General features: G+C 46.6%; 1 protein-coding gene across 2 annotated transcripts in view; it reads right to left on the reverse strand.

Moving 5' to 3' along the window:
* The window catches only part of LOC121560008 (cerebral cavernous malformations protein 2 homolog), a 62,123-nt gene that overhangs the window by 12,951 nt on the left and 23,082 nt on the right, over positions 1 to 26,090 (reverse strand). Inside the window, exons 1-4 of one of the 2 annotated variants that reach the window (XM_041873053.2) lie at positions 24,544 to 24,905; positions 20,425 to 20,601; positions 17,508 to 17,591; positions 16,065 to 16,248 (exon numbers count right to left, since the gene is read on the reverse strand). In XM_041873053.2, coding sequence (XP_041728987.1) covers positions 16,065 to 16,248; positions 17,508 to 17,591; positions 20,425 to 20,601; positions 24,544 to 24,555 — 457 coding nt within the window. In that variant the 5' untranslated portion in view covers positions 24,556 to 24,905. Of the gene's footprint in view, positions 1 to 16,064; positions 16,249 to 17,507; positions 17,592 to 20,424; positions 20,602 to 24,543; positions 24,906 to 26,090 lie in introns of those variants that run through there. The other variant, XM_041873052.2, reaches the window with a different exon arrangement.

A 26,090-nucleotide genomic window follows, 5' to 3' on the forward strand; every position in this document is an offset into this window, starting at 1 on the left:
TGACTAGCACCCGTCGTCTCCCTCTCCTCCCTGCTGCAGCGACCACCACAGAACCTGACTAGCACCCGTCGTCTCTCTCTCCTCCCTGCTGCAGCGACCACCACAGTGACTGACTAGCACCCGTCGTCTCCCTCTCCTCCCTGCTGCAGCGACCACCACAGTGACTGACTAGCACCCGTCGTCTCTCTCTCCTCCCTGCTGCAGCGACCACCACAGTGACTGACTAGCACCCGTCGTCTCTCTCTCCCTGCTGCAGCGACCACCACAGTGACTGACTAGCACCCGTCGTCTCCCTCTCCTCCCTGCTGCAGCGACCACCACAGAACCTGACTAGCACCCGTCGTCTCTCTCTCCTCCCTGCTGCAGCGACCACCACAGTGACTGACTAGCACCCGTCATCTCCCTCTCCTCCCTGCTGCAGCGACCACCACAGTGACTGACTAGCACCCGTCGTCTCTCTCTCCTCCCTGCTGCAGCGACCACCACAGAACCTGACTAGCACCCGTCGTCTCTCTCTCCTCCCTGCTGCAGCGACCACCACAGTGACTGACTAGCACCCGTCGTCTCTCTCTCCTCCCTGCTGCAGCGACCACCACAGTGACTGACTAGCACCCGTCGTCTCCCTCTCCTCCCTGCTGCAGCGACCACCACAGTGACTGACTAGCACCCGTTGTCTCCCTCTCCTCCCTGCTGCAGCGACCACCACAGAACCTGACTAGCACCCGTCGTCTCTCTCTCCTCCCTGCTGCAGCGACCACCACAGAACCTGACTAGCACCCGTCGTCTCTCTCTCCTCCCTGCTGCAGCGACCACCACAGTGACTGACTAGCACCCGTCGTCTCCCTCTCCTCCCTGCTGCAGCGACCACCACAGTGAGTGACTAGCACCCGTCGTCTCTCTCTCCTCCCTGCTGCAGCGACCACCACAGTGACTGACTAGCACCCGTCGTCTCTCTCTCCTCCCTGCTGCAGCGACCACCACAGTGACTGACTAGCACCCGTCGTCTCTCTCTCCTCCCTGCTGCAGCTACCACCACAGAACCTGACTAGCACCCGTCGTCTCTCTCTCCTCCCTGCTGCAGCGACCACCACAGTGACTGACTAGCACCCGTCGTCTCTCTCTCCTCCCTGCTGCAGCGACCACCACAGTGACTGTGACTAGCACCCGTCGTCTCCCTCTCCTCCCTGCTGCAGCGACCACCACAGTGACTGACTAGCACCCGTCGTCTCTCTCTCCTCCCTGCTGCAGCGACCACCACAGTGACTGACTAGCACCCGTCGTCTCTCTCTCCTCCCTGCTGCAGCGACCACCACAGTGACTGACTAGCACCCGTCGTCTCCCTCTCCTCCCTGCTGCAGCGACCACCACAGAACCTGACTAGCACCCGTCGTCTCTCTCTCCTCCCTGCTGCAGCGACCACCACAGTGACTGACTAGCACCCGTCGTCTCTCTCTCCTCCCTGCTGCAGTGACCACCACAGTGACTGACTAGCACCCGTCGTCTCCCTCTCCTCCCTGCTGCAGCGACCACCACAGTGACTGACTAGCACCCGTTGTCTCTCTCTCCTCCCTGCTGCAGCGACCACCACAGTGACTGACTAGCACCCGTCGTCTCTCTCTCCTCCCTGCTGCAGCGACCACCACAGTGACTGACTAGCACCCGTCGTCTCCCTCTCCTCCCTGCTGCAGCGACCACCACAGAACCTGACTAGCACCCGTCGTCTCTCTCTCCTCCCTGCTGCAGCGGCCACCACAGTGACTGACTAGCACCCGTCGTCTCTCTCTCCTCCCTGCTGCAGCGACCACCACAGTGACTGACTAGCACCCGTCGTCTCCATCTCCTCCCTGCTGCAGCGACCACCACAGTGACTGACTAGCACCCGTCGTCTCTCTCTCCTCCCTGCTGCAGCGACCACCACAGTGACTGACTAGCACCCGTCGTCTCTCTCTCCTCCCTGCTGCAGCGACCACCACAGTGACTGACTAGCACCCGTCGTCTCTCTCTCCTCCCTGCTGCAGCGACCACCACAGTGACTGACTAGCACCCGTCGTCTCCCTCTCCTCCCTGCTGCAGCGACCACCACAGTGACTGACTAGCACCCGTCGTCTCTCTCTCCCTGCTGCAGCGACCACCACAGTGACTGACTAGCACCCGTCGTCTCTCTCTCCTCCCTGCTGCAGCGACCACCACAGTGACTGACTAGCACCCGTCGTCTCCCTCTCCTCCCTGCTGCAGCGACCACCACAGTGACTGACTAGCACCCGTCGTCTCTCTCTCCTCCCTGCTGCAGCGACCACCAAAGAACCTGACTAGCACCCGACGTCTCTCTCTCCTCCCTGCTGCAGCGACCACCACAGTGACTGACTAGCACCCGTCGTCTCTCTCTCCTCCCTGCTGCAGCGACCACCACAGTGACTGACTAGCACCCGTCGTCTCTCTCTCCTCCCTGCTGCAGCGACCACCACAGAACATCAACAGTGTTTATCGCGCTGTCCGTGTTGCTGTGGCTGCCTCATAATTACAGCCGTTTCTGACTGAAAAGTTCTGTTACCGAAATCCGTCATTTATTTAGGAAAAACATTCCCTACTCCCTCAACCCTTGCTCTCTTTACGTGACACATGTATGCATCGCGTGCACGTGACCAAAGACCTAGTCGCACGGGACTAGTATTACTAGAGAACGTTGGTTATACTCTAGAATGTCCGCTATTCCAGAAGACGATTCAGACGGGATTATATTTTTTTCTCCAAACTGCCCCCTGTAATTCTTTATTTTTTTTCCCAATAAATTGCCACTTATGAAGGAAGCCTGGAGGTTTTTATTCTAGTCGTGAAGACAGTACAGTGCTTCAACATGTCCAGGTGACAGGGCCACACTGGTAACTCCAGCTTGGTTCCCAAGTCTCTAAGAACATTAGCACGGGACTGGTTTTTATCAGAGTGGCCTTTACACAGCCTGGAGGTGTGTTTTGGGTCATTGTCCTGTTGAAAAACAAATGATAGTCCCACTAAGCCCAAACCAGATGGGATGGCGTATCGCTGCAGAATACTGTGGAAGCCATGCTGGTTAAGTGTGCCTTGAATTCTAAATAAAATCACAGACAGTGTTACCAGCAAAGCACCCCCACACCATAACACCTCCTCCTCCATGCTTTACGGTGGGAAATACACATGCGGAGATAATCCGTTCACCCACACCGCGTCTCACAAAGACACGGCGGTTGGAACCAAAAATCTCCAATTTGGACTCCAGACCAAAGGACACATTTCCACCAGTCTAATGTCCATTGCTCATGTTTCTTGGACCAAGCAGGTCTCTTCTTCTTATTGGTGTCCTTTAGTAGTGGTCTCTTTGCAGCAATTCGACCATGAAGGCCTGATTCACACAGTCCCCTCTGAACAGTTGATGTTGAGATGTGTCTGTTACTTGAACTCTGTGAAGCATTTATTTGGGTTGCAATTTCTGAGGCTGGTAACTCTAATGAACTTATCCTCTGCAGCAGAGGTAACTCTGGGTCTTTCTTTCCTGTGGCGGTCCTCATGAGAGCCAGTTTCATCATAGCGCTTGATGGTTTTTGTGACTGCACTTGAAGAAACTTTCAAAGTTCTTGAAATGTTCTGTATTGACTGACCTTCAAAGGAATGGCAGGGGACAAGCACCCCATCTGAGAGGTGGTCGTGGGCCTCGTTTGAGAGGTGTGGGGGAACGTGGTAGAGGACAAGGCCACGGACCAAGACAGCGGCAGCAACAGCAAAGAGTGTCCAATGAAATCCGAGCAATAGTTGTAGACCATGTCATAAATCATGGCATGACAATGACTGAGGCGGCTACAATGATACAACCAAACCTCAGAAGGTCAACCGTTGCCTCAATAATCACAACTTTCCGCAATGAGAACCGGTAAGTCGTCAGCATGCACTAAACATTATGCCAAGACAAGGATGACGCATGCAATGACATCACGGCAGACCAGTGTCAGGCCTGGATTCGCCATGCCCGAAGTTTTTTTCTCCAAGATGTTCGGCTAATGAAAACATCCATTGTGATGTAGATGAGAACCTGTGGCCAAATCCACAAGACAGAGTTGATGAAAATGTAGAAGTACAGTAATCACTCCTATGTTTTGCTTTTTACAGTACAAGCAAGCAAGTTGAGGAACACTACATTTGATGTTTTACAGTACTGTATTGTTTTTCATCAATATATTTCAGATTTTGTTCAATGATTCCACTGTGTCTGTAGTATTCTCTCTACTACTGCAGTACTTTTACAGGGATGTATTTACATGTAGTACCATAATGAAACATGTATCACCTATTTTGTACTACAACATTTAATGACTGTACAAACAATGACACAGTGAAACTATCGGTTGCTTGTGTGTGGGTGATCTAAATTAACGTTTCATTGGTATTTCACAATACATTTGTTTTTTGAACCAATGATTGTGCAAGTGCAAGATTTCTTTAAAGATATGAATGCACAATGCAATGTTTTGAACATTGGACAGCCTGTGTTACAAGTGATGACCGTTTTGAGTTTTGTGTCTAGAGTTTTGAAAAATGACGTCAAGGTTATGAAATTAGTGCCAAAGTGATTGTAAAAAAAACTGTAAAGTGGTAAATGATCTTGGAGCCAAACACAGATGCCAAACAGCTCTCTGTCCTTGTACTCTTGGATTTAAGTGCTGCATTTGACACTGTTGACCATGATGTCCTTCTGGACAGACTGGAGAGGTGGTTGGCCTCTGTTGACCATGATGTCCTTCTGGACAGACTGGAGAGGTGGGTTGGCCTCTGTTGACCATGATGTCCTTCTGGACAGACTGGAGAGGTGGGTTGGCCTCTGTTGACCATGATGTCCTTCTGGACAGACTGGAGAGGTGGTTGGCCTCTGTTGACCACGATGTCCTTCTGGACAGACTGGAGAGGTGGGTTGGCCTCTGTTGACCATGATGTCCTTCTGGACAGACTGGAGAGGTGGTTGGCCTCTGTTGACCATGATGTCCTTCTGGACAGACTGGAGAGGTGGGTTGGCCTCTGTTGACCATGATGTCCTTCTGGATAGACTGGAGAGGTGGTTGGCCTCTGTTGACCATGATGTCCTTCTGGACAGACTGGAGAGGTGGGTTGGCCTCTGTTGACCATGATGTCCTTCTGGACAGACTGGAGAGGTGGGTTGGCCTCTGTTGACCATGATGTCCTTCTGGACAGCCTGGAGAGGTGGGTTGGCCTCTGTTGACCATGATGTCCTTCTGGACAGACTGGAGAGGTGGGTTGACCATGATGTCCTTCTGGACAGACTGGAGAGGTGGGTTGGCCTCTGTTGACCATGATGTCCTTCTGGACAGACTGGAGAGGTGGTTGGCCTCTGTTGACCATGATGTCCTTCTGGACAGACTGGAGGGGTTAGGGCTAACCCTAACCCTAACCCTAACCCCCCCCCCACTGTATTTATTCCTGCTCCTACTATTAACAGCAGAGCCTAATCCCCCCACTGTATTTATTCCTGCTCCTAGTATTAACAGCAGAGCCTAATCCCCCCCCCCCACTGTATTTATTCCTGCTCCTAGTATTAACAGCAGAGCCTAATCCCAGTATTTATTCCTGCTCCTAGTATTAACAGCAGAGCCTAATCCCCCCCCACTGTATTTATTCCTGCTCCTAGTATTAACAGCAGAGCCTAATCCCCCCCACTGTATTTATTCCTGCTCCTAGTATTAACAGCAGAGCCTAATCCCCCCCACTGTATTTATTCCTGCTCCTAGTATTAACAGCAGAGCCTAATCCCCCCCCACTGTATTTATTCCTGCTCCTAGTATTAACAGCAGAGCCTAATCCCAGTATGTATTCCTGCTCCTAGTATTAACAGCAGAACATAACTTAAATTGAACCTCACCACTGTAGAGGGAGAGGTGCCTGGTGGGGGTGGTGGCTCCGTCAAAGATGGCTCTGTCCAGGAAGTCTATAGTGGACTCAGTGTAAACTATCTGGAACACCTGGCTGAGCATGAGACACAGCTCCTCTGCTGCCGTCTGGAATACAACATTTAGTTTTTTAGGATGGCCCATTAGCTGTTGCTCATGCAGAAAGCTACTCTTTTAGGTACCCCCCCCCCCAACGGTACCTTGTTATCCACAGCCAGTACTAGCAGACAGCCCCCCCAACGGTACCTTGTTATCCACAGCCAGTACTAGCAGACAGCAGACCTCTACCAGTACAGCTCCACTCTCAGCCAGAGAGCTGAGGGTCTGGGACAACAGTTGTGTGTGTCCGCGCGCACACACACACACACACACACACACACACACACACAACAGAATAGTGTACTGGCTACACTCGGTCTACTCTCGGTTTGCGAGCAGCGTTCACAGCTGGGACCTCAATAGGACTGTCCCTGACTAAATAAAATCTTGGTCTGTTCTTTCGACCAATCGATTTTTAAAACCTATTTTTCCATATATAGACACATCCCTATGTGTTTTAATAAGAGCAACTATATGCACCGAGCTTGTCTGATGCTTTAAGCGCATGGTTTGATTATAATCATTAAGACACACAAATGACTAGAGGGAGTCTGACCAGCAATTGATTTGATTGTGCCGGGCCGAGCTCAGACTGTGTTAAAAAAAAAAAAAAACACAGTGAGCGAGTGACTGACTAGCACCCGTCGTCTCTCTCTCCTCCCTGCTGCAGCGACCACCACAGTGACTGACTAGCACCCGACGTCTCTCTCTCCTCCCTGCTGCAGCGACCACCACAGTGACTGACTAGCACCCGTCGTCTCCCTCTCCTCCCTGCTGCAGCGACCACCACAGAACCTGACTAGCACCCGTCGTCTCCCTCTCCTCCCTGCTGCAGCGACCACCACAGTGACTGACTAGCACCCGTCGTCTCTCTCTCCTCCTTGCTGCAGCGACCACCACAGAACCTGACTAGCACCCGTCGTCTCTCTCTCCTCCCTGCTGCAGCGACCACCACAGTGACTGACTAGCACCCGTCGTCTCTCTCTCCTCCTTGCTGCAGCGACCACCACAGTGACTGACTAGCACCCGTCGTCTCCCTCTCCTCCTTGCTGCAGCGACCACCACAGTGACTGACTAGCACCCGTCGTCTCTCTCTCCTCCCTGCTGCAGCGACCACCACAGAACATCAACAGTGTTTATCGCGCTGTCCGTGTTGCTGTGGCTGCCTCATAATTACAGCCGTTTCTGACTGAAAAGTTCTGTTACCGAAATCCGTCATTTATTTAGGAAAAACATTCCCTACTCCCTCAACCCTTGCTCTCTTTACGTGACACATGTATGCATCGCGTGCACGTGACCAAAGACCTAGTCGCACGGGACTAGTATTACTAGAGAACGTTGGTTATACTCTAGAATGTCCATTATTCCAGAGGACGATTCAGACGGGATTTTTTTTCTTTTTTCTCCAAACTGCCCCCTGTAATTCTTAAATTTTTTTCCCAATAAATTGCCACTTATGAAGGAAGCCTGGAGGTTTTTATTCTAGTCGTGAAGACAGTACAGTGCTTCAACATGTCCAGGTGACAGGGCCACACTGGTAACTCCAGCTTGGTTCCCAAGTCTCTAAGAACATTAGCACGGGACTGGTTTTTATCAGAGTGGCCTTTACACAGCCTGGAGGTGTGTTTTGGGTCATTGTCCTGTTGAAAAACAAATGATAGTCCCACTAAGCCCAAACCAGATGGGATGGCGTATCGCTGCAGAATGCTGTGGTAGCCATGCTGGTTAAGTGTGCCTTGAATTCTAAATAAAATCAGACAGTGTTACCAGCAAAGCACCCCCACACCATAACACCTCCTCCTCCATGCTTTACGGTGGGAAATACACATGCGGAGATCATCCGTTCACCCACACCGCGTCTCACAAAGACACGGCAGTTGGAACCAAAAATCTCTAATTTGGACTCCAGACCAAAGGATACATTTCCACAGGTCTAATGTCCATTGCTCATGTTTCTTGGCCCAAGCAAGTCTCTTCTTCTTATTGGTGTCCTTTAGTAGTGGTTTCTTTGCAGCAATTCAACCATGAAGGCCTGATTCACACAGTCCCCTCTGAACAGTTGATGTTGAGATGTGTCTGTTACTTGAACTCTGTGAAGCATTTATTTGGGCTGCAATTTCTGAGGCTGGTAACTCTAATGAACTTATCCTCTGCAGCAGAGGTAACTCTGGGTCTTCCATTCCTGTGGCGGTCCTCATGAGAGCCAGTTTCATCATAGCGCTTGATGGTTTTTGTGACTGCACTTGAAGAAACTTTCAAAGTTCTTGAAATGTTCTGTATTGACTGACCTTCAAAGGAATGGCAGGGGACAAGCACCCCATCTGAGAGGTGGTCGTGGGCCTCGTTTGAGAGGTGTGGGGGAACGTGGTAGAGGACAAGGCCACGGACCAAGACAGCGGCAGCAACAGCAAAGAGTGTCCATTGAAATCCGAGCAATAGTTGTAGACCATGTCATAAATCATGGCATGACAATGACTGAGGCGGCTACAATGATACAACCAAACCTCAGAAGGTCAACCGTTGCCTCAATAATCACAACTTTCCGCAATGAGAACCGGTAAGTCGTCAGCATGCACTAAACATTATGCCAAGACAAGGATGACGCATGCAATGACATCACGGCAGACCAGTGTCAGGCCTGGATTCGCCATGCCCGAAGGTTTTTTCCAAGATGTTCGGCTAATGAAAACATCCATTGTGATGTAGATGAGAACCTGTGGCCAAATCCACAAGACAGAGTTGATGAAAATGTAGAAGTACAGTAATCACTCCTATGTTTTGCTTTTTACAGTACAAGCAAGCAAGTTGAGGAACACTGCATTTGATGTTTTACAGTACTGTATTGTTTTTCATCAATATATTTCAGATTTTGTTCAATGATTCCACTGTGTCTGTAGTATTCTCTCTACTACTGCAGTACTTTTACAGGGATGTATTTACATGTAGTACCATAATAAAACATGTATCACCTATTTTGTACTACAATATTTAATGACTGTACAAACAATGACACAGTGAAACTATCGGTTGCTTGTGTGTGGGTGATCTAAATTAACGTTTCATTGGTATTTCACAATACATTTGTTTTTTGAACCAATGATTGCGCAAGTGCAAGATTTCTTTAAAGATATGAATGCACAATGCAACGTTTTGAACATTGGACAGCCTGTGTTACAAGTGATGACCGTTTTGAGTTTTGTGTCTAGAGTTTTGAAAAATGACGTCAAGGTTCTGAAATTAGTGCCAAAGTGATTGTAAAAACTGTAAAGTGGTAAATGATCTTAGAGCCAAACACAGATGCCAAACAGCTCTCTGTCCTTGTACTCTTGGATTTAAGTGCTGCATTTGACACTGTTGACCATGATGTCCTTCTGGACAGACTGGAGATGTGGGTTGGCCTCTGTTGACCATGATGTCCTTCTGGACAGACTGGAGAGGTGGTTGACCTCTGTTGACCATGATGTCCTTCTGGACAGACTGGAGGGGTGAGTTGGCCTCTGTTGACCATGATGTCCTTCTGGACAGACTGGAGAGGTGGGTTGGCCTCTGTTGACCATGATGTCCTTCTGGACAGACTGGAGAGGTGGGTTGGCCTCTGTTGACCATGATGTCCTTCTGGACAGACTGGAGAGGTGGGTTGGCCTCTGTTGACCATGATGTCCTTCTGGACAGCCTGGAGAGGTTGGTTGGCCTCTGTTGACCATGATGTCCTTCTGGACAGACTGGAGAGGTGGGTTGACCATGATGTCCTTCTGGACAGACTGGAGAGGTGGGTTGGCCTCTGTTGACCATGATGTCCTTCTGGACAGACTGGAGAGGTGGTTGGCCTCTGTTGACCATGATGTCCTTCTGGACAGACTGGAGGGGTGAGTTGGCCTCTGTTGACCATGATGTCCTTCTGGACAGACTGGAGAGGTGGGTTGGCCTCTGTTGACCATGATGTCCTTCTGGACAGACTGGAGAGGTGGGTTGGCCTCTGTTGACCATGATGTCCTTCTGGACAGACTGGAGAGGTGGGTTGGCCTCTCCTGTCCAGTTCTAAATTGGTTTAGGACCTATTTAACCGGTCGAGAGTTTGTCACCCTTGGTGAACATAACTGAAGAGAAAATACATATCACGTGGCGTTCCACAAGGTTCAATTTTGGGTCTGGTACTGTTCAGTTTATATATGTTACCGCTTGGCAGCGTTATTAGAAAACACAGCATTGATTTTCACTGCTACGCAGATGATACACAACTTTACATTTCTGTGTCACCAGAGGAATTTTGGCTCCACGGATAAATTATTAGACTGTATTAGTTTAATTGAATTTATTTTGGGTAACAGACATATACAACAAAATGTACAATGTGGACCCAGAGGATATCACTTGAAAGTATTAATTAAAACGCTTGTTTCCAAAGTGGTCCTCGATGGTAAAAACAATAACACATATAATGATTAAAAGGCAAGACAAAATGACAAACCATAAATACATTCATTTATATCGACGTCCTAAAAAAGTGGCACTATTCACTGCACTTTTCCACTAACCATATTAATTTCACATTAAAAAACAAATCTATTCATTGCACAGCATACCTATCATTCATATGGTCCTCTGTAGCTCAGCTGGTAGAGCACGGCGCTTGTAACGCCAAGGTAGTGGGTTCGATCCCCGGGACAAAAATGTATGCACGAATGACTAAGTCGCTTTGGATAAAAGCGTCTGCTAAATGGCATATTATTATTATTATTATTATTCAAATAAATACACCTGATCAGCAGTAGGGGGCACAATACTTGGATGGCTCAGAACTTCCTCCAGCTAAATCAAGACAAGACCAAGGTACTTATTGTTGGAGCCAAAGCACAGAGAGAGAATCTGGCCACACATTTTAATTCACAGGCAATAAAGATAAAACACCAGGTAAAAAACCCAGGTGTTATTTTAGATTCTGAACTCAATTTCAAATCACACATTAGAAATGTCACCAACATAGCTTTTTACCACCTGAGGAATATTGCCAAGGTGCGGCCGTTTCTCTCTCAGGCTGATACAGAGAGACTCATCCATGCTTTTATTACAAGCAGGCTTGACTACTGTAATGCTCTCCTGTCTGGTCTACCCAAGAAAGCCATTGGTCAACTGCAAAACATACAGAATGCTGCAGCACGGGTACTGACCAAGACCAGACGGAGAGCACACATTACACCGGTTTAAGGTCTCTGCACTGGCTGCCTGTGAGTTTTAGAATACATTTTAAGATTCTTCTATTGGTTTTTAAATGAATCCACGATTCTGCACCCCAGTACATGTCAGATATGCTTTTAAGTTATGTACCCAGTAGGTCCCTTAGGTCCTCTGGCACTGGCCTTTTAACTACCCCAAAGCCCAGGACCAAGAGGCATGGAGAGGCAGCCTTTAGTTACTATGCCCCCAGCCTGCCAGAGAACCTGAGGGGGGACGAAACTGTGGACATATTTAAAAGAGGTCTTAAAAAGCATATTTTTAGCTTCGCTTTTCCTCTTAAGTTGTTCAGTTTTTGTTATTCTTTTGTTTTTTATTTTATGTTGTAAATTTCAGCTTTTATTTTCATTTGTTTTTGTATTGTTTTTTTTTCCTATGAAGAACATTGCGTTGCATTCCCTGTGTGAAATGTGCTGTATAAATAAAGCTCGATTTGATATGTGTGTGTGTGTGTGTGTGTGTGTGTGTGTGTGTGTATGTGTGTGTGTGTGTGTGTATTGGACAGGTGTTGGGACAGCCTCCTGGGCTGGAGAACACAACATACAGAGCACATTAACATTTAGCAAACGCTCGCTCGTATCCAGAGCGACATGGTGTAGTGAGGAGGCTACAGTGCATTCAGACAGTATTCACTACAGACAGTATTCACTACAGACAGTATTCACTACAGACAGTATTCACTACAGACATTATTCACTACAGACAGTATTCACTACAGACAGTATTCACTACAGACAGTATTCACTACAGACAGTATTCACTACAGACAGTATTCACTACAGACAGTATTCACACCCATTGACTTATTACACATTTTGTTGTGTTACAGCCTGAATTCAAAATTGATACCCCATAATGACAAAGTGAAAACATATTTTTTGAACATTTTGCTAATATATTGAAAATGAAATACAGAAATATCTCATTTACATTTTACATTTTAGTCATTTAGCAGACGCTCTTATCCAGAGCTTTGCAATAATAATAATAATAATAATATGCCATTTAGCAGACGCTTTTATCCGAAGCGACTTACAGTCATACGTGCATACATTTTTTGTGTATGGGTGGTCCCGGGGATCGAACCCACTACCTTGGCGTTACAAGCGCCGTGCTCTACCAGCTGAGGTACAGCTGAGCACACCTGGATTGTACAATATTTGCACTTTTTTATTTTTTATTCCTCAAGCTCTGTTACGTTGGTTATTGATCATTACTAGACAACCATTTTGAAGCCTTGGCATAGATTTTCAAGCCAATTTAAGTAAAAATTGTAACGGTCCCTCAGGAACATTCAACGTCGTCTTGGTAAGCAACTCCAGTGTATATTTCGCCTTGTGTTTTAGGTTATTGTCCTGCTGAAAGGTGAATTTGTCTCCCAGTGTCTGGTTCTCCTCTAGGACCTTTGGAAGCGATTATAGCTGTGAGTCTTTCTTGGTAAGTCTCTAAGAGCTTTGCACACCAGGATTGTACAATATTTGCCAATTATTCTTTAAACATTTCTTCAAACTCTTTCAAGTTTGTTGTTGATCATTGCTAGACCGCCATTTTCAAATCTTGACATAGAGTTTCATGCCGATTTAAATAAAAAAACTGTAACTAGGCCACTGAGGAACATTAATTGTCGTCTTGGTAAGCAACTCCAGTGTATATTTGGCCTTGTGTTTTAGGTTATTGTCCTGCTGAAAGGTGAATTTGTCTCCCAGTGTCTGGTGGAAAGCAGACTGAACCAGGTTTTCCTCTAGGATCTTGCCTGTGCTTAGCTCTATTCCGTTTATTTTTATCCCCCCCCCCAAAACTCCCTAGTCCTTGCCGATGACAAGCATACCCATAACATGATGCAGCCACCACCATGCTTGAAAATATGCTCAGTGATGCGTTGGATTTGCCCCAAACATAATGCTTTGTATTCAGGACAAAGTACATTTCTTTGCCATATTTTTTGCAGTTTTACTTTGGTGCCTTATTACAAACCAGATTCATGTTTTGGAATATTTTTATTTTGTACAGGCTTCCTTCTTTTCACTCTGTCAATTAGGTTAGTATTGTGGAGTAACTACAATGTTGTTGATCCATCCTCAGTTTTCTCCTATCACAGCCATTAAACTCTGTAACTGTTTTAAAGTCATCATTGCCCTCATGGTGAAATCCCTGAGTGGTTTCCTTCCTCTCCGGCAACTGAGTTAGGAAGGATGCCTGTATCTTTGTAGTGACTGGGTGTATTGATACACCCATCCTAAGTGTAATTAATAACATCATCATGTTCAAAGTGATATTCAATGTCTGCTTTTCTTATTTTTACCCATCTACCAATAGGTGCCATTCTTTGTGAGGCATTGGAAAACCCCCCTGGTCATTGTGGTTGAATCTGTGTTTGAAATTCACTGCTCGACTGAGGGACCTTACAGAAAATTGTATGTGTGGGGTACAGAGATGATGTAGTCATTCAAAAATCATGTTAAACACTATTATTGCACACAGAGTGAGTCCATGCAACTTATTAAGCAAGTTTTTACTCCTGAATTTATTTAGGCTTGCCATAACAAAGGGGTTGAATCCTCAAGACATTTCAGCTTTACATTTTTTATTAATTTGTACACATTTCTAAAAACATAATTCCACTTTGACATTATGGGGTATTGGTGTGTAGGCCAGTAACACAAAACAATTCAGGCTGTAACAACAAAATGTGGAAAAAGTCAACGGCTGTGAATACTTTCTGAAGGCACTGTACCTATTTTGACCACCACCAGGTGTAGTGAGGTATCTACCGGTTTTGAGCACCACCAGGTGTAGTGAGGTATCTACCGGTTTTGAGCACCACCAGGTGTAGTGAGGTATCTACTGGTTTTGAGCACCACCAGGTGTAGTGAGGTATCTATCGGTTTTGAGCACCACCAGGTGTAGTGAGGTATCTACCGGTTTTGAGCACCACCAGGTGTAGTGAGGTATCTACTGGTTTTGAGCACCACCAGGTGTAGTGAGGTATCTACTGGTTTTGAGCACCACCAGGTGTAGTGAGGTATCTACCGGTTTTGAGCACCACCAGGTGTAGTGAGGTATCTACCGGTTTTGAGCACCACCAGGTGTAGTGAGGTATCTACCGGTTTTGAGCACCACCAGGTGTAGTGAGGTATCTACTGGTTTTGAGCACCACCAGGTGTAGTGAGGTATCTACCGGTTTTGAGCACCACCAGGTGTAGTGAGGTATCTACCGGTTTTGAGCACCAACAGGTGTAGTGAGGTATCTACTGGTTTTGAGCACCACCAGGTGTAGTGAGGTATCTACCGGTTTTGAGCACCACCAGGTGTAGTGAGGTATCTACTGGTTTTGAGCACCACCAGGTGTAGTGAGGTATCTACCGGTTTTGAGCACCACCAGGTGTAGTGAGGTATCTACTGGTTTTGAGCACCACCAGTTGTAGTGAGGTATCTACCGGTTTTGAGCACCACCAGGTGTAGTCAGGTATCTACAGTGGCGAACTGTGACTATAGGACCTAGGCTTTCAGAGGGACCAAAACTCTTCCAATACGTTGTATCCCCCAAATTATTTTTATAGGAAATAACAGAAAACATAGCATCACTTCTGTAGTCGGACCATTCTAGTTCTAGTGAAGGAGGAGCAATACTTTTTTGATTACATTATGAATGAATCAAACAGGCCTGGCCGCGCTTCAGAGACAGAACCGGCATTGGCCATAACATGACAAACAGCATAAAATAATGCACTGTTCTCACAACTTATGGTAGCCAACACCACTATCACACATTCACCAATAGCGACAACAGTGTCACATCAAGCTAGGTAACATTATCACACTACTACAACACAAGCTAGCTAACATTCCTAGCGTTAGCGTGGGTAAACTACTGCTTGCGACACTGATTATTTGTATTTTTCTTCTTCTTTAAGGTTTTATGGCAGACTACAACCTATTAGTGTATTGCCACCACCTACTGTATTGGCTGATTATCAGCCTGTTATTCTGTATTATTAATTAATTACCTCTTGCGTCTTCAAGAAGGCCTAGACACAACTATTTTTTTATTTTAAATAGTCCCACCCATTGCAAGTCAAAATGTGATTTGTTCATTCCACTGTCACTCCAACATTCTGCTCTAATAGAGTTGAATGGCAGAGGCCTTTTGTCCAGCTTCTGAAGGCCTAGCCAATGGCTGGCTGAGCTAGCTAGATTTTTCTACCCGGACACCACCAAAGAATATCCTGATTGGATATATTTTTCTATTCAGTATTAACCCTTCTCTTTCCAACACAAACTGAAGAGATGAAATCAGAAAATTATTACAATTATTGTAAAGATGAAATAGAAATTAAAACGAAATTGTATTTAAAAAAAGATATACATTTGTATCAATCCTTCTCTGAAGGCCTACAAGGCTGTGACGGTTCCCCACCGGGTATCTACGCATCTACCTGTTTTGAGCACCACCAGGTGTAGTGAGGTATTTACCCGTTTTGAGCACCACCAGGTGTAGTGAGGTATTTACCTGTTTTGAGCACCACCAGGTGTAGTGAGGTATTTACCTGTTTTGAGCACCACTAGGTGCAGTGATTTATTTACCTGTTTTGAGCACCACCAGGTGTAGTGAGGTATTTATCTGTTTTGAGCACCAACAGGTGTAGTGAGGTATTTGCCTGTTTTGAGCACCACCAGGTGCAGTGATTTATTTACCTGTTTTGAGCACCACCAGGTGTAGTGAGGTATTTACCTGTTTTGCGCACCACCAGGTGCAGTGATTTATTTACCTGTTTTGAGCACCACCAGGTGTAGTGAGGTATTTACCTGTTTTGAGCACCACCAGGTGTAGTGAGTCGTCTCGTATGTACGACACGGCAGCGATGTCGTGGATGGGAACACGCAGGATGATGTCCTCTCCGTCCCGCCACACCAGCTTCACGTTGTACGCAGACAGACTAACCACTGCATCCTGCTCAGACGTCAGCTGACCCGCCAACTGGTGGGACTTCTGGGTAATGACCAGGAAATGACATTGCAGTTTCATCGATGTTGTTTCCATGGCAACACAATATATCCCATGATTCTAACGTTAACTTATCTGACAACCTTGCATTTATGCCTAACATTTGTTTGTTTGTAACATACTTCATGGCAAATCGAATATATCAGAGGTACAATATATCCCATGACTCTCCTATCTCTAACAACTTAATGTTTTAGTCCTGTCCCGACCAATAAAATCTATATATATATATATATATATATATATATATATATATATATTGAATTATAATGATCATAACAATAATTGTAATAACAATAAGGAGATAGATAAAGGAGGGTCTAGGAGCTAGAGCTGCCTGCATATTATGTGTGACAGACAGGTGCTGTTAGATACCATATAATTTTTCTGCCCGTTTGGAACAGTGTAAACATTAAATAAATTATACGTAATACCAGAGAGTCTGTTCTAACAAATATATATATTTTTTTTTTTGTAAAGCCTTTATTACAGTATAGCAAAGATGTAAAACAGCCGAATTTGTTAAATTGCTTTATTCAACATTTTGCGGGTTGCGTGAGGCTCGGTGCTCATTAAACAAAACACTCAAACATGCAACAGAAGAAGCAGGATCTGTCTAATTTCTGTAGATATATAAGGATAATTTAAAAAAGCCAGGCACATTTAACAGTTACGCTATAGATTACAGACCTAATCCTCTCTCCTCAATTTTCTCAACACCAATATCGCTGGTTAACTTTGCTATTATGCAAATAGCAACATAGGGAAAGGCGCCAATTTCAACGGCGCACTGAAGATTACGTTTCAGAATCGCGGACTGCTACCGCTATCCAACGTGGGAGAAAGCGCATGTTATAAAATTTTGTTGCACCATTATTTTTGACATAATATAAACCATATTACTGTATTAATTTCAGTATCACACGTCTTAAGAGTGATGGACTGTCCCTGTGGTCCACTGAGAATCAGACAGGCGTCTTGTGCACCATGAAAAGAAAATCTATTTGCAACTGCTCGACAAAAGAAAATCTCGGTCGACCAACAGCCTATCGACCAAACAATGGACCAGTCGACTAAATGGGGTCAGCCCTAGTATGAACACAGTGCTTTCAGATGTGTTTTACTGTAACATCAAATAAAGGTATCAGAGGCTTTATACAAAAGGACCCATTTTTAACTAACCTTTTTCTGTGTGAGTAAAGTACGGACTTAAAAATGATTGTCTTTTAGAAAGCAAAGCTTACCCTGGCATTGTCGATGAGCTGTAACACCTCTGTTCTACTGGAGGGGTTCAGGTAGCCAGGTACTGACATCAGCTGGCCCAAGTACTACAGAACACACACACACACACACACACAGACAGACAGACAGACACACACACACACACACAGAGACACACACAGACACACTCACAGACACACACACACACACACAGACAGACAGACAGACACACACACACACACAGAGACACACACACACAGACACACTCACAGACACACACACACACACACACAGACTCAGACACACAGACACACACACACAGACAGACAGACAGACACACACACACACACACACACACAGAGACACACACAGACAGACAGACAGACAGACAGACAGACACACACACACACACACACACAGAGACACACACACACAGACACACAGACACACAGACACACACACACACAGACACACACACACACACACACACACACACACACACACACACGTGTGTTCATTTCCATGGATGTGATTAGAACAGGGACTAAATAGAGAAAATGTATTCTTCAGCCCAGCATGGTACATATCACCTACCAGAAACATACAGGTATGCAGGGCCTTCAGAAAGTATTCACACACCTTGTGTTACAGTCTGAATTGAAAATGGATTAAATTGAGATGTTGTCACTTGCCCACACACAACACCCCGTAATGTCAAAGCGGAATTATGTTTTTCCAAATGAATTTTTTAACATTTCAGTCATTTAGCAGACGCTCTTATCCAGAGCAACATACAGTTATTTAAAAAAAAATGTTTTAATGAAAAGCTGAAGTGTCTTGAGTCAATAAGTATTCAACCCCTTTGTCATAGCTAGCCTAAATAAGTTCAGGAGTAAGAACGTGCTTAACAAGTCACATAACTTGTATGGAATCACACTGTGTGCAATAACAGTGTTTAACATGATTTTTGAACGACTACCTCATCTATGTACCCCACACATACAATTTTATTTAAGGTCCCTCAGTCGAGCAGGGAATTTCAAACACAGATTCAACCACAAAGACCAGGGAGGTTTTCCAATGCCTCGGAAAGAAGGGCACCTAAAATAAAATAAAAGCAGACATTGAATATCCCTTTGAACATGGTGAAGTTATTAATTACACTTTGGATGGGTGTATTAATACACCCAGTCACTTCAAAGATACAGGCTTCCTTCCTAACTCAGTTGCCGGAGAGGAAGGAAACCACTCAGGGATTTCACCATGCGGGCAATAGTTACTTTAAAACAGTTACAGAGTTTAATGGCTGTGATAGGAGAAAACTGAGGATGGATCAACAACATTGTAGTTACTCCACAATACTAACCTAAATGACAGAGTGAAAAGAAGGAAGCCTGTACATAATTAAAAATATTTCTAAACATGCATTCCGTTTGCAACAAGGCACTAAAGTAATACTGCAAAAAATGTGGCAAAGCAATACATTTATGGCCTGAATGGAAGGTTTTATGTTTGGGACAAATCCAATACTGAGTACCACTCTCCATATTTTCAGGCATAGTGGTGCTGCATCATGTTATGGGTATGCTTGTCATTGTTAAGGACTGGGTAGTTTTTCAGGATAAAAGATAAACAGGAACAATCCTAGAGTAAAACCTGGTTCAGTCTGCTTTCCACCAGACACTGGGAAATGAATTCACATTTCAGCAGGACAATAACCTAAAACACAAGGCCAAATATACACTGGATTTGCTTACCAACAAGACAGTGAATGTTCCTGAGTGGCCGAGTTACAGTTTTGACTTAAATTGGCTTGAAAATCTATGGCAAGACCTGAAAATGGCTGTCTAGCAATGATCAACAACCAATTTGACAGAGCTTGACATTTCTTAAAAATAATAAAAAATGGGCAAATGTTGCACAATCCAGGTGGAAAGCTCTTAAAGACTTACCCAGAAAGACTCACAGCTGTAATCGCTGCCAATAGTGCTTCTACAAAGTATTGACTCAAGGGTGTGAATACTTATGAAAATGATATATTTCTGTATTTCATTTTCAATAAATGGCATGTTTTCATTTTGGGGTATTATGTGTAGATGGGTGAGAGAGAAAAAAATCCATTTAATCCATTTTGAATTCAAGCTGTAACACAAAACAATGTGGAATAGGTCAAGAGGTATGAACACTTTATGACACATCCACATACTCATAGGGTACATCCCAAATAGCACACTATCCCCTATATAGGGCACTACTTTTGCCATATGTCTCTACCCATTGGCCCTGGTCAAAACTAAGTAGTGCACTATATACGGAACAGGGTTCCATTTTGGATGCACCTGGCCTCTGGTCAAAAGTAGTGCACTACCTACAGAGGGAATAGTGTATCATTTCAGACCTATTAGGGCCCTGGTCCTGCTAGCCTTGACCTCTAACCTCTCAGCTTGACCCCTTTCTCTATGTAGTCAATGAGCACACACACTTTTGTTTTACTATCCTTGTGGGGACCAAACAATTACCTTAAGCCTAATCCCAAACCCTAACCCTAAATCCCAAACCCTAACCCTAATCCCAAACCCTAAACCTAATTCCCTAAACCTAATCCCAAACCCTAACCCTAATCCCAAACCCTAATCCCAAACCCTAACCCTAACCCTAAATCCCAAACCCTAACCCTAATCCCAAACCCTAAACCTAATCCCAAACCCTAAACCTAATCCCAAACCCTAATCCTAAATGTAACCTTCATTGTAACCCTAACTCATCAGCCTAAAATAATATTGTTCCTTGTGGGGACTGGCGAAATGTCCCCGAATTGTCCTTGTTTTACAATCCTTGTGAGGACTTCTGGTGCCCACAAGGAGAGTAAAACCAAACACAGTCACACACACACACACATACACACACACACACACACACACAGTGAGGCCCTGTAGTTACCTTGACCTCTTTCTCGATGTAGTCATTGAGCAGGATGTCAGGGTCGATGCGGTGGTCCGGGACGGAGAGGGAGAAGGTGTGGAGGGCACGGCGTTCTGTAGCCTTCTCCTGAGCCTTCTTATCCCGACCCTTCTCTCCCTTCAGAAACACACGCTTGAAGGGAGACACGATACCCGGCTGGAGGGGGAGAGTGAATGCTATCATATTCATTCACTGTAACAGATCCAAGCCGCATCCTTTGTCACATAAATAATATAGTTTTGTCTGGGAGTGGGTGGTATATTTATATCATTATAAGTAAAGGTCCCATGGTATTACAGAATCCCAAATTCTATCCAACTACAAGGATAGCATTCTGCAAAAAGGAAGAAATAAAAGGCCAGAGTTACCACAGTTACCAGAGTTACCACAGTTACTAGAGTTACCACAGTTACCAGAGTTACCAGAGTTACCAGCGTTAACACAGTTACCACAGTTACCAGAGTTACCACAGTTACCAGAGTTACCAGGGTTACCAGAGTTACCACAGTTACTAGAGTTACCACAGATACCAGAGTTACCAGGGTTACCAGCGTTAACACAGTTACCACAGTTACCAGAGTTACCACAGTTACCAGGGTTACCAGAGTTACCACAGTTACCAGAGTTACCACAGTTACCAGGGTTACCAGAGTTACCAGAGTTACCAGAGTTAGAGTTACCACAGTTACCAGAGTTACCACAGTTACCAGAGTTAACACAGTTACCACAGTTACCAGAGTTACCAGAGTTACCAGAGTGTCACGGCCGTCTACGGAAGGAGTGGACCAAAGCGCAGCGTTTGTAGCGAACATGACTTTATTAAAGTTAAAGTGCACGAACGAGAAAACAATAAACAATGACGGATAGTGAAGTCCTCAGTACACAGACTGAAACAAGGAACAAAAACCCACAACCCTAAGGTGAACACTGACAGTTTAAATATGGCTCCCAATCAGAGATAACGAGCCGACAGCTGACACTCGTTACCTCCGATTGGGAGTCACATGACGAGACAAGACACTACAACCAAAACCAAACACAACCAAATGAACACACCCTATACCCAAACAACCAAATGAATACACCCTGGCTCAAACTACACAGTCCCGGAGCCAGAGCGTGACAGTACCCCCCCCTAAAGGCGCGGACTCCGACCGCGCCTACACCCCAAAATAGGGGAGGGCTGGGTGGGTGTTGCTCCTCGGAGGCGGCTCCGGCTCCGGGCTTGACCACCACCCCACTTCACTCCCCCCGTAGTGCCCCCGGTCCGATCTGACCCCGCTTGCTGGATCAGGACCTCCAACGCGCACCCCTGGCTTGGCGCGTGAGGTAGGAATGGACCGGACCTGGCAGACGATACGCACCCTTTGCCTGGTGCGTGGAGCCGGAACAGGCCTCACCAGGCTGAAGACTCGCATCCCTGGCTTGGTGCGAGTAGCAGGAATGGGCTGGATCAGGCTGACGGCTCGCACCCTTGGCTTGGTGCGAGTAGCAGGGACGAGCTGAACCAGGCTGACGACTCGCACCCTTGGCTTGGTGCGAGTAGCAGGAACGGGCTGGACCAGGCCGACAACTCGCACCCTGGCTTGCGTGCGAGTAGCAGGAACGGGCTGGACCAGGCCGACGACTCGTACCCCTGGCTTGGTGCGAGTAGCAGGAACGGGCTGGACCAGGCTGGCGACTCGCACCCCCTGGTTTGGTGCGAGTGGCAGGAACAGGCCGGGTCGGGCTGGCGACGCACACCGTAGGTTCTGTGCGTGGAGCAGGAACAGGCCGGGCTGGGCTGGCGACGCACACCGTAGGCTTTGTGCGTAGAGCAGGGACAGGCCGGGCTGGGCTGGCAACGCACCCCGTAGGCTTGGTGCGTGGAGCAGGGATAGGCCGGGCTGGGCTGGCGACGCACACCGTAGGCTTTGTGCGTAGAGCAGGGACAGGCCGGGCTGGGCTGGCGACGCACACCGTAGGCTTTGTGCGTAGAGCAGGGACAGGCCGGGCTGGGCTGGCAACGCACCCCGTAGGCTTGGTGCGTGGAGCAGGGATAGGCCGGGCTGGGCTGGCGACGCACACCGTAGGCTTTGTGCGTAGAGCAGGGACAGGCCGGGCTGGGCTGGCGACGCACACCGTAGGCTTTGTGCGTGGAGCAGGGATAGGCCGGGCTGGGCTGGCGACGCGCACCATTAACTTAGTGCGTGGAGCAGGGACAGGCCGGGCAGGGCTGGCGATGCACACCGTAGGTTTCGTGCGTGGAGCAGGAACAGGCCGGGCTGGGCTGGCGACGCACACCGTAGGTTTAGTGCGTGGAGCAGGAACAGGCCGGGCAGGGCTGTCGACGCACACCGTAGGCTTGGTGCGTGGAGCAGGAACAGGCCGGGCCGGGCTGGCGACGCACACCGTAGGTTTAGTGCGTGGAGCAGGAACAGGCCGGGCTGGACTGGCGACGCACACCGTGGGCTTGGTGCGTGGAGTAGGAACAGGCCGGTCCGTACCGGGAACACACACCACTGGCCTTAACTGGGGATCAGGAACGGGCCGGACCGGACTGGTAACACACATCAGTCTCTCACGCCGTGCCACAACAACTTCCTCCCTCTACTCGCCAATGGCTCCCCGTAATCCGATAGCCTTCTCTCCACATCTCCCTGTGGCAGCCTCCTGCTGCCCAGTCGCCCATGCCGTGTGCCCCCCCCTAAAAAATTATTGGGGGTGCCTCTCGTCCTTCCGACGATGGCCCTGCTGACGCCGTTGCTCCTCTCCTGCCAGGTTCTCCCCCTTCATCGCCCTCCGGTACCGGACGGCCTCCTCCTGCGTAATATGTCCCCAGCCGAGGAGGACATCCACCAGCGTTCTCTCCTGCGGGTGTTCCTGTATACGCTGCTTGGTCCTTTTGTGGTGGGTTTTTCTGTCACGGCCGTCTACGGAAGGAGTGGACCAAAGCGCAGCGTTTGTAGCGAACATGACTTTATTAAAGTTAAAGTGCACGAACGAGAAAACAATAAACAATGACGGATAGTGAAGTCCTCAGTACACAGACTGAAACAAGGAACAAAAACCCACAACCCTAAGGTGAACACTGACAGTTTAAATATGGCTCCCAATCAGAGATAACGAGCCGACAGCTGACACTCGTTACCTCCGATTGGGAGTCACATGACGAGACAAGACACTACAACCAAAACCAAACACAACCAAATGAACACACCCTATACCCAACACAACCAAATGAATACACCCTGGCTCAAACTACACAGTCCCGGAGCCAGAGCGTGACACAGAGTTACCAGAGTTACAAGGGTTACCAGAGTTACCAGAGTTACCACAGTTACCACAGTTACCAGAGTTACCAGAGTTACAAGAGTTACCAGGGTTACCAGAGTTACCAGAGTTACCAGAGCTACCAGAGTTACCAGAGCTACCAGGGTTACCAGAGTTACAAGAGTTACCACAGTTACCAGGGTTACCAGAGTTACCAGGGTTACCAAGAGTTACCAGAGTTACAAAAGTTACCAGAACTACCAGATCTACCACAATACAAGACTAATGGTTCACTGTGGGCGTAAATGTGCGTCCCAAATGGCAGGCTATTCCTGATATAGTGCACTGCTCTGGTCAAAAGGAGGAATAGTATATGGAACAGGATGCCATGAATATCTCTGGCAGTAGCCTATGTTACCCAATACTGCGTGTTCCCAAAATGTTTCCCGTTAGCATTTAACAGACATTAAAATACATTAAACTAAACCAGAACCCGTTCTCTCTCCAGGTGTTCCATGTCTGGCTGATGAAGAGCATGGTTCCATGTCTGGCTGATGAAGAGCTGTGCTACAGCAGCAGCCCAATGAAGGGTCCCATTAGCCAGTTCACCAGATCAAATCAAAATCAAAATCGTATTTGTCACATGCGCCGAATACAACAGGTGTAGACCTTACAGTGAAATGCTTACTTACAAGCCCTTAACCAACAATACAGTTTTAAGAAAGAATACCAACAAACAAAAAAAATCACACAAAAAAAAAAAAAATCTGATAACCCATGATAACAGACACAAAGGAAATCAACTTGTAGGCTAATCCCAGAGCACACAGAGCGTTCCCATCCTACCTCTGTCTCCATGCTACCTGGGAGCAGAGCAGTCTGTCTGGCAGTCAGTCAGTGGTAGCCTAGTCGCCAGTGGGGTGGTAGAGAGTAGACAGACAGTTGTTGTTGTTGTTGTTGTTGTAGATTGTCAGATTTGCGTAGACTTCGACCGGAAAAAAAAAAGTTACCCGTTATGAACAGGAAAATTAGAATGGCCCTCACTCAGCATTTGCAGTGAAATGATTCCATCTTTAGTCTTTGAGGAATGGCTGGTCACAGCAAGACTCTTCTCCCTCCTCCACACTGAGTCACTGACACCTGCTGCCACTACTCAGTCACACGGATAACAGTTGCTACATGAAGACTGGCTAACACACAGGGTGTGTCTGTGTGACTGTTCGTGTATCTGTGTGACTGTGTGTGTGTGTGTGTGTGTGTGTGTGTGTGTGTGTGTGTGTGTGTGTATCTGTGTGACTGTGTGTGTGTGTGTGTCTGTGTGACTGTTCGTGTGTCTGTGTGACTGTGTGTATTTGTGTGACTGTGTGTATCTGTGTGACTGTGTGTGACTGTGTGTGTGTGTGTGTGTCTGTTTGTGTATTGTCTCCCCAAGAGGAATGGGACTGTTTCTGCTTCTCTATGCTGAGACACAAACAGGAAGTGGATCGACCGCCAACTTCCTGTGATGGCACAACTCAACTGTGAGTCGATGTCCTGAACCACTTATTCACACAACAAGACAGACAAAGAGAGACTGACGACGAGCAATCCAATCTGCGCGCGCACGCTCTCTCACACACACACACACACACACACACACACACACACACACACACACACACACACACACGGCTGTGTATTAATCCACTACCAGATCATTATTTAAAACAGGCGTCCCCATCCCATCACATCAGTAGGGCTAATAGAATAGACAGGTGAATTAACCCATTTAATCCCATCAGTCACAATAGTGATAAAAAAACTGTTGAGAATTTACAGGCTCTAGAGAAGTTAGTTGTACTTATCAACAAATAAGACATACAGTGGAGAGAACAAGTATTTGTTCTCCCCACTGTCTATTATGCATTATTATAAACTGGGTGGTTTGAGCCCTGAATGCTGATTGGCTGAAAGCCGTGGTATATCAGACCGTATACCACGGGTATGACAAAACATGTATTTTTACTGCTCTAATTACGTTGGTAACCAGTTTATAATAGCAATATGGCACCTCAGGGGTTTGTGGTATATGGCCAATATACCACGGCTAAGGGCTGTATCCAGGCACTCTGTGTTGCGTCGTGCGTAAGAAAAGCCCTTAGCCATGGTATATTGGCCATATATCCCCCCCCCCGGGATTTGGCACCAGAAGTCTGTATTTAACAGCTTAAAAAAACAAATACATTGTTGAAATTCATGTTTAATATATAATATAATGTTTAAAGGGTTTAGTTTACATACACTACCGGTCAAAGGCTTTAGAACACCTACTCATTCCAGGGTTTTTCTTTATTTTTACTATTTTCTACATTGTAGAATAATAGTGAAGACATCAAAACTATGAAATAACACAC

Source organism: Coregonus clupeaformis, unplaced genomic scaffold (assembly GCF_020615455.1).
Source record: "Coregonus clupeaformis isolate EN_2021a unplaced genomic scaffold, ASM2061545v1 scaf0065, whole genome shotgun sequence".
NCBI classification, from domain to species: domain Eukaryota; kingdom Metazoa; phylum Chordata; class Actinopteri; order Salmoniformes; family Salmonidae; genus Coregonus; species Coregonus clupeaformis.